The following is a 13211-nucleotide window of genomic DNA, read 5'->3' as shown; positions in this document are numbered from 1 at the left end:
CGCTCTTCTGTTTGATGCGGTTAAAGAACACTTTTGCGTCTGCTGGCTCTTTGTGGCTGACTAACTAAAACTTAGGCTATTATTTAGGTCTATTAAATTAAGTATTTATTTAGATCTAGATCTAGTATTTAAATTAGTATTAGCCTAGTATTAGATCTAGGACTATTAGCCAAAGATCTAAATCTAGATTCTAGGTCTATTTATGATACTGGGCGCTAACAACAGTCAGTTTAGTAAATTATTATTAATATTAGTCACCACAGTCAGTCCACTGTTGTTCAGTTATCAAGTTATCAGTTTTATCACCTACTTTATTCAGTGTAATTCACTTATTCAGCTTTCACGGATTAACATTATTTAATATTTATTATTATTAAAACAACTGAACATTTTGTGAAGACGAATCTCAGCTGTCAATCCTTATCCTGAGCTCTAGATTCTAGGTCAAGTCTAGAATCTAGTTCTAGAGATCTGGTCTAGATCTAGCTAGATTAGATCTCTAAAGAGAAAAAGTAAGTCTTACTCTGCAAGTGAACCTAACAAATTAGTAGTGAAATTACTAACAAATTCAAGTTACTAAAAAACTATTAATTAATTAACTATCTAGTCTAGATCTAGAATTTTAAGATCTAGATCTAGGTAATCTATCGTTTTTGGTACGTAAACTCTAAAATAGGCCGAGACTAAATTTAGTAATACTCAGTAATGTGAAAAAAAGGTGACTCATTAAATCTAATTACTAATTAGATCTTATTATTTCACATTTTTTAGGAGGATTTATGTTTTGAAAGTTACAAAAATGTTTTAAAGATTCATTCATTATGTAATATGTATTGTAGTAATATGTAGATCTAGATCTAGCTTTTTGTATATAGATCTAGCTAGGCTAGATCTACCTGTTTTTAAACAATAGTTAAAGCTTTTCAGTAATAAACAAAGACTAGATCTAGATCTAGTGACGTTTTCATCAGATGCAACCAAGCTCATTTACTTTCGTTTAAGTTTTTCAGGGGAAACCACTCAAATTTACAGATTGTAGCTGTTTATGAGCAAATCTTGTTCACAAACTCAAACATTGCTATTTATTAAAAGTTGCTTTCTGGCCTAACTTGATATATTTAGCCATTGATTTTGGTGTATTGTTCAGTTATTTAAAAATTTAAAATATTTTACACAAATATATCACAATATACTTCCATTAAAGCCTTAACAATGAGGCAACTTTTTTTCACATTACTAGCCTCTGCCGATTTTAGAGTTTTCCACACCTCTAGGTCTATCTACTGGCTACTACTACTAGATCTACTAGATCTACTAGATTTAGATCTAATCTGTAGAATCTAGCCTAGATCAACAAATACTAGATTCTAGATTTAAATAAATACATTTCATTAAATCTAGGCCTAATCATAAACAAGTATGATATTGATAGAAATCATGAATCAATAATATTATATTAGATCAGGAAGGCCCTACTAATAAATTAATACTTTTATTAAATTTTATACATTTTATTTCTGGTACACAATTCGGTATCAGGAAATAAAACCCTAAATCTTAACAAAACAGGATAGAAAAATGTTTTACTTCAACATGTGAGTGCATGAGGGATCCGTCTAATAGCTTACAAATGGCGCTTTAATCCAAATGTTTTTAAAAGGCAGTAAGTAACTTTTTTGAACATAGTTATTTGAGCTGAAAGGTAGATTAGTATAATTGCCTTCTTTACCGAATTAATGAGAATGAACAGGAGACCCCCTGATTCGGGAGACCCAAAATTTTCTCTTTTCAACAAGAGTAAAAATAATTTTCCTATCCATTTTTATTTGTTTCGTACAATCTAAATGAACGGTGAATTTTCAAACCATAAGTTTTTTTGTCCTCTAAATTTACAAATACGAAAGTATGAGAATTTTTTCTCCCATGAAAATATACGTTCATCCTTAATTGGATATCAATGCCAACTCTTGACAGTGCTAAGTGTAGATGTCATCGCTTCATGTCAAGTAATGTGAGCTCTCCCTAAAATAATAAGTGGGTTTCTGATTGATCTTGCTTATCCTATAAAATACAGCCAGTAATATACATTACATCAGGCTAGCTTGCTTTGTCAGATCTGCGTATGTATAGTTGACTGATCACACATAATAAAATAATATAAAGTGACATCTCTATACTACTAAAACTCAACTTTGTTTACATGTTTGAATATTTATTTGTTTGGTTTTTTGTCTGATTGACTACTGGAGAGAATCTGCTCTATGTGGAGAGTTGTAAAATAGTATATAGGTAGAGAACAATTTTTGTTTTCAGACAGACTGTTAATCACAAATTTATTTAAAGACGTTAATTAATTTATTGATTTATTCATTGGTAGATTAACCACATTAATGTTAAAAGTTTAGATAAACGACTTAACTTTGAGTGAATAGTGACGTCACATGATTTGTTTACTTTTTAGTACAATAAATGGCGGCTCCATACAAGATTTCATATCTTCTTCAGATCTTTAACGCGTTCTAAAGCTGTCTGTCAATACGTCCGTTTGCTGTTTTTATTACGTTCCAACACTTATATTAATTTTCAACTGTCTTTTTCATTTAGTTTTACAATAAATTTCTCTAGCTCTACAATCTGTCCAAAAAAGTTATTTATAGATCTAGATCTAGAATCTAGGTCAAACCAAAGATTAATTAGTTAAAAATACAATCCATTTTGAAATCATAATACATTTTTGAGTTTCTTTATTAAACTACTTTAGTCCTTAAATACTTGATATAAATCTTTGTGATTTATCTATCTATCTAGATCTAGAATAGTCTAATCTAGATCTAGCAAGAGCTAAGCAAAAACTAGACTTAAGCAAACCAGTCGTAGAATATAGATAATTTTATCTAGATTTAGATAATAATGAGTTTCTAGATACTAAACTATTTCAGACCTTTATTATTTTATATAATCTTTGTTTGTTTAGCTATGGAATTGGCTAATTTAAGATAACATTTAATTTGAAAGTTACTAGATCTAGATAGGGCCTATGCCCGTAAATCAAGTTGCATAAGGAGACTCAAAGTATTATTTAGCACAAAAAACATCAGTGACGTCATGAGTCTAGATAGCTAAGTTGTTAGTGTAATAGGCTTTCATGCGGGTGGCATGGGTTTTAGACACATCACGGCAATGGTAAAAAAAAATATTTCAATTTTTTTTTTTATAGATGTGAATGATAAAGTTGCCTATCTGAACTTGGCAGGATACAGGGCAGATGAAGTAGAGTTCATCTGTTTCTTTGTCCTAATCATATGAAGGGACAGTGTGGTCAGAGACATGCTAGGCCGGAATAGTTTTTTTAAACGATAAAAGACTTGGCGAAACACTGGGCAGGTGAAGTAGAGTTGAGTAGGTCACCTGTGACGTCAGTATATGAAGGGATAGTGGGGTCAGACCTATGCTCAGTCAAAATAGGTGTTTTTAAAAGATAAAAAGGGGGGTCGGCGTGGTCGAGTCGGTAAAGCTCATGGTTGCTAAACTGAAAAAGTCTTGAGTTCGAACCCTCGGGCTGATGAGGCTCGTTAGCTGGGGACAGCCACTCTTCTAGGAGAGACAACTCCAAAATCAAACAACTGCTGCCTTGTAGATTGTTCTTGGTTGGACAAAGGCTATGGAAGCAAATCCAAAAAGAAAAGCAGGCTGAAATCGGAGTCAATGGCCTCAATGGCGCATAACCAGTTGACACGTAATCCTTAATTGTGATGGAAGCATGGTCGAGTCGGCAAAGCTTATGGTTGATAAATTTGAAAAAAGTCTCGAGTTCAAACCCTCTGGCAGATAAGGCTCAATCCCTCCCAACACTAAAAATTAAGAACGAAGAAGAAGAAGAAAAGTTAAAAAATGCCTTTTTGAATGTGGGGTCTGGTTATTTTGTGATGATAAGTGACAGACGTGATGTCATTTATGGATGACCCCTGAAACCCACAGTTATCCAAGGGATGACAGGGTAAGTCTAGTATCTATTATTATGATCATAGTGTGTCCGATGGGATCTAGACAAGCAGCACTTTAACTCTAACATGTTTACAACAGTAGGCTTATTTTTAAAAAAGGTATTTAGAGATATATTTACGATTTTTAAAAAATAAGTTACAATCAAGCACAATTAAAAGTACTGTAGTTGTAATATCAGGGTTGTAATACATTTATCCTGGATTTATACTTCTCAAGTAATAGAAGTTGCTTGGTCTGACGGCCCTTTTGGTCCATCTCGCATTGCATATAAAATGCTATACAAACAATACGTTACTCACAATGTAATCGCACCCAGAATAATGAAAACATGATCACAACTGAGTCTAGACAGGACATCCTGGCCAGTGCGCGCGTTGGCTGACCAATGTATGAAATACATTGTCAATTTTAAACTTTTCAGACTTTGGCCAGTACGTCCCGGCCAGTGTGCGCATAGGCCAGCCAATGTACGGAATATGCTCTCAGTGCTAAGCTCTTCGGCCTTTAGCCAAGAGAGTCGGCCAATGAGCACATTTGCCTGCCAATGCGTGCTTTGGCCGCACTTTCGGGCTTTGACCATATAGATCAAGCTTAATCCACCCCTGAGCATAATAATATAATAATTATTAGATAGGCTCTAGGCCTAATAGGCTATTATTAGTTTTACTAATTAATTAGTCTAGATTCTAGATATTTTAACACTAAGACAAAGTTTATATATTAGTTCTAATATTTAGGCTAGGCCTTGTTAGTTATTATATGATATATAAATACTAGTTGCATACCCATGCTCCGCCACTGTAAATCTTTTTTAAAAGTACCAACTTGGGAACAAAACTAAACACAACACAAACACACACAAAAAACACAAACGCAAAAGCTGCATACATTTGCTCCGCCATGATAAATCTTTTTTAAATGTACCAACTTGGGAACAGAACAAAACTAAACACAACACAAACACATCACAAACACAAAAGAAAACATACCGCCTGCAGATGAGCCTGATTCAGTGAATGACTATAAAAACCCCAGCTTTTCGGCAAACCGAAAGATAGAATAATAATTAGTAAACAATATGTTCAGTGTATAAAATAAATAAAAGGCGGTGTTTAAAATATCCGTGTTTTACCTACCATATAGCACTTTATCAATTCATTCATTATTTTTTTTCAGTTCTTTAAATTAAAAAAATTCACAATAGAGTTTCATGACTAAAACCATTGCGCACCTAATGAACGTGTATAATGTTGCGGAATAATCGATTAAAAATTATCATTAGTACACAGTGCATTCAGTGAATAAAATAAATAAAATGTAGCCTTTTATCAGTCCATGCTAATTATAATATTCCAACAATAGTGTCCTCTTACACGTCTACAGATTTTGCATACACATTTTGCGAATTATATTATTTCAACAATAATTCCCTGTTGGAGATTTTGCATTCACATTTTTTTATAAGCATGAGTTGAATTTATTTTTAAATTACCTCCCTTGGCAAATTACAAAATAATTAATTTGTTTTTTCAACCCTATATTTTTAAAATGTATCCACTTTTTCTAGGAATCTAAACAAAAAATGATATTTGACATTGATCCATTTAATATGTTTTAGCGATTTGCATGTATTTAATATTTTTTTTTTACATTATGCGAAAGAGTAAAAACAGTGGCAACTATAAAATAAATTTAAGTCATTATATAAACAAACCCTACTCTATTGCTTATAATAAGACACTGCAATGCAAGTAAAAAGCACAACACATAGCACTGACTGACACACTACCACCAGCGTTATATTATAGATATATAATATATAGACATCATTCCTTTGTGGGCCCTGGGGAGCAAAGGGCTGCAGCCACACATCTCCAGCGGACTTGGTTTTGGGCTGCTCCCTTTATCTATGCTCAGGGTTTTGGGCTGCTCCCTTTATCTGTGCCCATGTGAGCCCAGCTGTTTTCACCTCTTCTTCAACCGTTCTTCTCCCTTCTCTGTGTCTTCCTTGGCCGGCCCACCCTCCTTTTTCCCTGAGATTCCAGTCCAAAGCATGATTTGTGATGTTTTATTTTTATTTTCTTAATGTGTGTCCGAACCATCCCATATATCATATATATACTAAGCCTATATTATATAAGGCTCTGCTATAACCCCTATAGTGATTAATAAGCCTATTTAAATAGTATTTTTAGTAGGCCTATAATATTTAATTCCTACTTGGGGCCAAGATCTGTAGGCCAGGTTAGTAATCTGACTATTACTACATTTAGTATTAGGCCTAATTTTTAATGTCAATTAGAGACAATTACAATTGGGGGGGGGGGAGATGCCTGGTAGAAACTGTCCGTATTTACCGAATAATGAAGGCCAACCATTCAAACCTTAGGTAATAATCTCCTGATTCATCTCTCTAATTTAAGGGTTTTACCCCACCCACCCCCTAAAAGTGCAACAGAATTAAAGTCATACATATAAACCACGATAACAAGCAGAATGCATGAAAGTAAGAATTTTAATGCAGGTAATGAGTAAATAAACCGATTCCAAATAATGAGCAGCGTTTCTTTCACACATTTTTTCTTGGGGGGGGGGGGGGGGGGGCGACACACACTTGAATCTTCTGGACATTGGCTAAAGTATTTCTATATATTTAAAATAAAATTATGTATTTTTTTCTATTTTGCCCAAGAGGGGGGGGGTGTCTCCAAAAGGCAGTGATTCTTCAGAAGAGTTGCCTGAAGGAAACGCTGAATGTGAGCTATACATACTGGGTCCAAATAGCATCAGTCTTTAAATACATTTTAGTTTGTTCATCAGATCTAGAGCTGTAAATAAATACATTAAGAACTAGGTGGATTTAAATTAAAAATATCTAAATTCCAAAAGGTTTACTAAAAAGAGATAACTTTAGGTCTAAGATTTTTGTGTACAGATGTGTAGTTTGTAGAGAAGCCAATTTAATATAGTTTGTAGAGTAGAAAAAGTAACTGTATTATGTATTGTGTAGGTGTTGGCATGGTTGAGTCGGTAAAGCTCATGGCTGCTAGACATTACATAGAACTATGGTTCATAAGATTATAAACTGCTTTTGTCCAGTGACTCACAACATGCTATTTTACAAGCAGTGGTTATGACAATGAATAATGAAATTAAATCAACTAGACATATTAAAACCGTGAGGATCGCACAATCTTCCAAGTGGAATGCGGTGGAAATTTGGGTTTATTTTTTTACTATTATCATTATTCATTATTATTTATCAGACTTACACTTACGTTGTTTCTTTATTGTTGGCAATTACCAAGTTGTGCTTGAGTATTTGTGTAGGGTTAGAAATCAGCAATGATGAGTACTTTTGAAAATATTCCTATTTCAGTAAACTTTTTTTTAAAATTTATTTCCAGGTGCAACTTTGAGCTCAATGTTTGTTAACTTGGTAAAAACCTTTCTGAAGCAACAGAATGGCTAACAAATCGTAAAGATAAAACATTGTTGGCCTTTTTCAAAAACTCCTGTAATTGACTCAAGCCATGTCGGAAGTTGATTCATTTAACCTGGATACTCAGTTGGATCTTAAAAAAAATGCAGGATCCAATCTGGTAAAAATGAACACAGCAAAGGATTTGAATAGATACACTGACAAAACAGGAAATGAAATTGTAGAAGATAAAGACAACTGCAAAGAGGAGTCTAATGATAGTGATAAAAGTGTCAGCCAACAGATAGATGGGGCGCCGGGAATAGACAGCCGCAGTCTTAAGAATACTACTTCAAGTAAGGATGACAATGAAAAGAAAAAGAAAAAAAGACGAAAGAGAAAAAAAGGAGGTGGTGTGGCCATTGCGGAAGATTTAAATCTGAAAGGGGCACTAAAAAAACTCTGTCCTAATGAGGAGGACAATAAAGTAGCTGCCAATATGCAGTGCCAAATCAGCAACAAATATAATAAACTCACTGAAAAAGCATCATCAGAAAATAAAAACATTGACATTAAGACAGGACATGACAAATCCTGTCAGGGGCAATCTAACACTAGATGCAACAATGAGCTGCCCGCGATCAAACTCAATGAGGCATATGAAAACGGATGTCAAGCTTTCATAGGGCCTGTAACAGCTTTCAAAGGCAGTGTTGCAGAGTCAGGTTCTACATTCAACGGCCACAGTAAGGAAGTTGGAATATCTGACACACTATTGGATGGCCAGTGTAAGGAAGTTGGAATATCTGACACACTATTGGATGGCCAGTGTAAGGAAGTTGGAATATCTGACACACTATTGGATGGCCAGTGTAAGGAAGTTGGAATATCTGACACACTATTGGATGGCCAGTGTAAGGAAGTTGGAATATCTGACACACTATTGGATGGCCAGTGTAAGGAAGTTGGAATATCTGACACACTATTGGATGGCCAGTGTAAGGAAGTTGGAATATCTGACACACTATTGGATGGCCAGTGTAAGGAAGTTGGAATATCTGACACACTATTGGATGGCCAGTGTAAGGAAGTTGGAATATCTGACACACTATTGGATGGCCAGTGTAAGGAAGTTGGAATATCTGACACACTATTGGATGGCCAGTGTAAGGAAGTTGGAATATCTGACACACTATTGGATGGCCAGTGTAAGGAAGTTGGAATATCTGAAACACTATTGGATGGCCAGTGTAAGGAAGTTGGAATATCTGACACACTATTGGATGGCCAGTGTAAGGAAGTTGGAATATCTGACACACTATTGGATGGCCAGTGTAAGGAAGTTGGAATATCTGACACACTATTGGATGGCCAGTGTAAGGAAGTTGGAATATCTGACACACTATTGGATGGCCAGTGTAAGGAAGTTGGAATATCTGACACACTATTGGATACCCACAACATGAAGGACAAAACGGATCTAATATTGGAAAACTCAACAAAAACTGAAGAAATGGAAAAGCCACTCTTACATACTGTGTATAGCCAACAGTCTGGACCACAGGTAAGCAGTTAATCTTAGTATTAGTATAGTTATTTATTTTCAGCTGCAAAACACATCATCATGAACCAAGCCATGGTACACTAGTCCTTTTGTAGTTTTGTCCCACGCAGTTTTTCCACACAATTCCTTTTGTCCCACACAATCGTCCACACAAGTCATTTGTCTCACACAAGTCCTTTTCTCTTGTTCTTACGTGTTCCACGTGTTACTGCAGTAAAGTATTCACCCATTTCTTCTTATCACCTTGTAAAACGACACTACTAGGTTGCTATTATTTTATAAGGGCAATTTCCATACTGGACAATTGCGATTATTAACTCGTCAAGGATGTGTGTCCGATGTGTGTCCGCAGCTTTAAGTCGTATCTCCTCCTCAACGAAGCAATATCGAGGACTAGTTCCAAAAGCAAATATGTTAAGCAAGTTCCGAGGATGATTGTGGGCCAAAAAAATTCCCGGAATTCCTTCCTGGATTTCACGGAAAAGCCAAAAAACCTCGAAAAAATGCAGTTTTTGGTCCATACCTCGGCAACCAGACCACTTAGCGACTTGAAACATTTACCAATCGATTCCTGCCATAATTTAGAACAATATTGCCGAAGAAAGTTTTCAAAAATATCCTTTCGTTCGGTCACAAATTTTTTTTAAAAATTACATAAACACTTACAAACCGATCGTTCTCCTAGCTTGAACGCACCCCAGCATTATATCTATTTTTAGATAACATAAGGAAATTGCGCTTAAATTGTCACTAGACTTTTTATTAACTTGTTTCATTGTTACCTCTGTCGCGTCACAGTATTTAGAGTAATTTGACACGAAAAAAATCAGCAAGGTAGAGAAAATCTAGCCAGGTAGACTATGCCTAGCTGCATGAAAGCGTTTACGATATGGCCACTACATTTAGTTTCTGCAGAATGTGGCCGCATATTTTAAAATACCGTTTTTACAATACCTAGTTTAAAAAACAACAAAACAACCTTCCGTCTGACGACAAAGACTTGAACAGTTTCAAAGCTGGTGTAGCCACAATGTTTACATCTGATTTAAAAAATCGACCTGATACTTTAGATGCCACATTATTTGTATCTGCTCAGTGAACCAGATCCCGAATATCGATTGGCGGGGCTGTGGCACACAGCCTGTATAGACCCCCTCCTCCTCTTTGTCTTGACGAACGATGATGTCCACGTGTGATGTGTTTTTTTTTTCTAATATGCAATAATTGGATTGAACACATTCTATTATGATCTACTTGTTTGATTTTACTATTAAATATTACAAATGCGACGAGTTTTGGTTGACGACCAATGTAATCCATAAAATTGTGAACTGTCTGCAGGGAAACTCTTTAAAGTACCCCGTCCCTACATACTTCAATTACCCCGGCCCCTAAATTCCGTCCATTTTCAATGCTTTGTCGCTAAAATCTACTTACACATTGGATAGAAGATTTTTAAAAATAACTGCACCCAGTGGCGTAGCGAGGTTGGGTGTCACCCGGTGCGGCACGTAATGGTGTCACCCCGCAGAGGCGTAGCGACCCTTCCCGTGGACAAACTTTCAAATTTTCGATTTGCACCCCCCCCCTCAAACTTTTTATTTGCACCCCCTCCCCCTCAAACTTTTGATTTGCACCCCCCCCCCCCCCCTCAAACTTTCGATTTGCACCCCCCTAAAGTTTTTCTCTATATATTTTGCTATTTTTTGCCTTGGTGTCACCCCCCCCCTAAATGATGTCACCCTGTGCGGTCCGCACCCCGCCCCCCCCCCCCCTCGCTACGCCTCTGACTGCACCGTCCCACCGATGCACCTTCCATCAATCTCCACGACCCTCTCTTTATCTGGACAGCACTTACTAATTAATTGTAACCCTTTCCATTAACCATTTTTATTAATTATCATACATTTGTTTAAAATGTAACTTTTTAATACACGCAGAAAAAAATAGTTTCTTAAAATGTTATAAACAAGCATATATATATATATATATATATATATATATATATATATATATATATATATATATATATAAAGAAATATATAGATTATAGATATCTATATAGAGATAGAGATAGATATATAGACATACATATATGTCTATATATTGAATGATAGAGAGAGAGAGAGAGAGAGAAAATAAGGCATAGAACTGGGTCTAATGTATAGTGTTTTTTTTTTATATATATTTTCTAAAAGCAAGTATGTTTACTTTTTAATACTTTTGTGCTGAAATTAAAGTGGCATTCTAACAATCAAGCTAAAAAATGTTTTTGCGTCGGAATATGACACGGTCAAATTCGATTTTGCGTGGGCCTGTTAAAACAAACATGTCTATTAAACAATACAAAGATAAAAAAGAAACTACGTTACAAAAATGTCATGAAAGTCTCCACATTGAGTGACACGTCTTACGCGGCCTGTCAGTCGGACGTGAAACCGTTGTGTCAACACCACTACACGGAGTAGCCTTGGAGGCTTCTCAAATCACATTCAGGAGCTCCACCTGCGGTGTCAACTAAAAACAGCAGAAAGTACGTCAAATACATTAGACTTTAAAAAAAATTATTTGCAAACATCGGTACTCAAACAATGACTGTAATCAAAGATCTGTAGTACTTGACATATGTAGTTCATACAGATGCAGTAATCAAATATCTGAAGGACTAGTAATTAGTTGGGCTACTAAAACACCGGTGCCTAGGGTTAGGGTTAGGTTTTAGGGTTATGGCTAGGGTTAAGATTAGGGTTAGAGTTAGGGTTATGGTTGTGTCTAGCGTTGGTTTTGGTTTTGTGTGAAGTTTTAGGCTAAGGTGGATGCTTAGGTTTTGGTCTTTTTCTTAAGGTTTGGATTAAAGTAGCATATAGGTATAGAATTCTAGTTAGGATTCTAACTTGAGAGGGGGGGGGGGGAATTGACAGGGGGGTAAATACGGGGGGGGGGGGGGGATTTCCAGGGGGGCAATGTCCTGTAGCCACCCATTTATGACGTCCACCAAAATTTGGGATTTTAGACCCCCCTCACCTCGCCCACACGCGTCCACTTTCGACGAAACCCCCCACCCCCATTGTGGACATTCACAAAAATTTAGTAGTCCTCTCAATACATGAATACATGCTGCAAAATTACTAATTCATTTACATTCAATGTGTACATAACTAATAATATAATGTGGGGATTTAATATTTTTCGGTTACATCTATTAGGGGTCATCTATTTATGGCGTCCACAAAATGTTTGAATTTTGATGTAGGCCTACTATGATTTAGTTACCATTGTTTAAAATGTTAAAAAATAAACTTTAATTAACATAAATTGTTTTAGAAAATTATCGCGGTCACTGCCCCATCCCCTCCCGCTTGTAAAAAAATCGCTTTTTTAACCACGAGAACTGTCGATTTAATGTATAATCTACATTTTATATACATTTTAAAAAATTCCTTTGTATAATTATCAAATGTAAGTATTTTGTGGTTTAATTCCGCATGTGTACGTCCACACTGACCCGATATCCCCCCCCCCCCCACCCCGTCTACACGCGTGAACAAAAGTGGTTTTTTTTTAAAATTACAAAATTTAGACCTATATTCGAGTCATAATATATCAATAATTAATAAATACAAATGGGCTTAATAGCTATAAAAATAATTGTCTCTAATATCTAAAATCTTGCTCAAGATTCTAATCATTTTATTTAGCAAACGAAATTATCTAAAATTGAAGTAGATCTAGATTGATTGTATGACAAGATTTAGATATTGAATCTGCTACTGAAGTTAAATCTCAAAAGTAGTTGATATTTTTGTTGTATAAGGCTTTAATAAATTACTTAGTCCTACCTACTATGTGTCTGATTACAGTACTATGTATCTGATACTGGACTGATTGAGTTACATTTAGAAGCAGATCAGTGGTACTGATTTCCCCCTTTGTCATAACAGTAGGGTAAGAAAAACTAATTAATTTAACTGTTTTGTAATTTTGCCAAGGGAGGTAATTTAAAAATAAATTCAACTCACGCTAATAAAAAAAATTTAATGCAAAATCTCCGAGAGGGAATTATTGTTGGAATAATATAATTTAGCACAACGTGAATGCAAATTATGCAGACGTTTAAAGAGGACATTATTATTGTTGGAATATTATAATTAGCATGGATTGATAAAAATTAAAAGACTATCTTTTATCTATAGATCTATATATAATTCTCTTCTGGGAGCC

At 35.3% G+C, this 13211-nt stretch overlaps 1 protein-coding gene across 5 annotated transcripts; it reads left to right on the top strand.

Moving 5' to 3' along the window:
* Positions 1 to 12937, top strand: LOC131932342 (uncharacterized). 5 transcript variants are annotated; one of them, XM_059289243.1, is made up of 3 exons: positions 1 to 87; positions 7413 to 8990; positions 12851 to 12937. In XM_059289243.1, exons 2-3 carry the CDS (start codon positions 7539 to 7541, stop codon positions 12908 to 12910), a joined length of 1512 nt encoding a protein of 503 aa, XP_059145226.1. In that variant the 5' UTR covers positions 1 to 87; positions 7413 to 7538; the 3' UTR covers positions 12911 to 12937. The 5 variants fall into 5 exon arrangements, with proteins under 5 accessions (XP_059145226.1, XP_059145223.1, XP_059145227.1 ...); XM_059289240.1 differs by having other exon boundaries at positions 22 to 512; XM_059289244.1 differs by lacking the exon at positions 1 to 87 and adding an exon at positions 805 to 823.
* The last annotated feature ends 274 nt before the right edge of the window (positions 12938 to 13211 follow it).

This window comes from Physella acuta, unplaced genomic scaffold (assembly GCF_028476545.2).
Source record: "Physella acuta isolate Inbredline_101_S28 unplaced genomic scaffold, ASM2847654v3 ptg002142l, whole genome shotgun sequence".
Lineage (NCBI taxonomy): Eukaryota > Metazoa > Mollusca > Gastropoda > Physidae > Physella > Physella acuta.
Note: the sequence above shows the minus strand (reverse complement) of the source record. Positions and strands in the feature narration are given on the sequence as shown.

Coding starts and splice junctions, on each gene's coding strand:
- LOC131932342 (XM_059289243.1), top strand. CDS start 7,539: ATGTCGGAAGTTGATTCATTTAACCTGGATACTCAGTTGGATCTTAAA. Junction 8,991..12,850: donor GCCAACAGTCTGGACCACAG/GTAAGCAGTTAA, acceptor GTCTGATTACAG/TACTATGTATCTGATACTGG.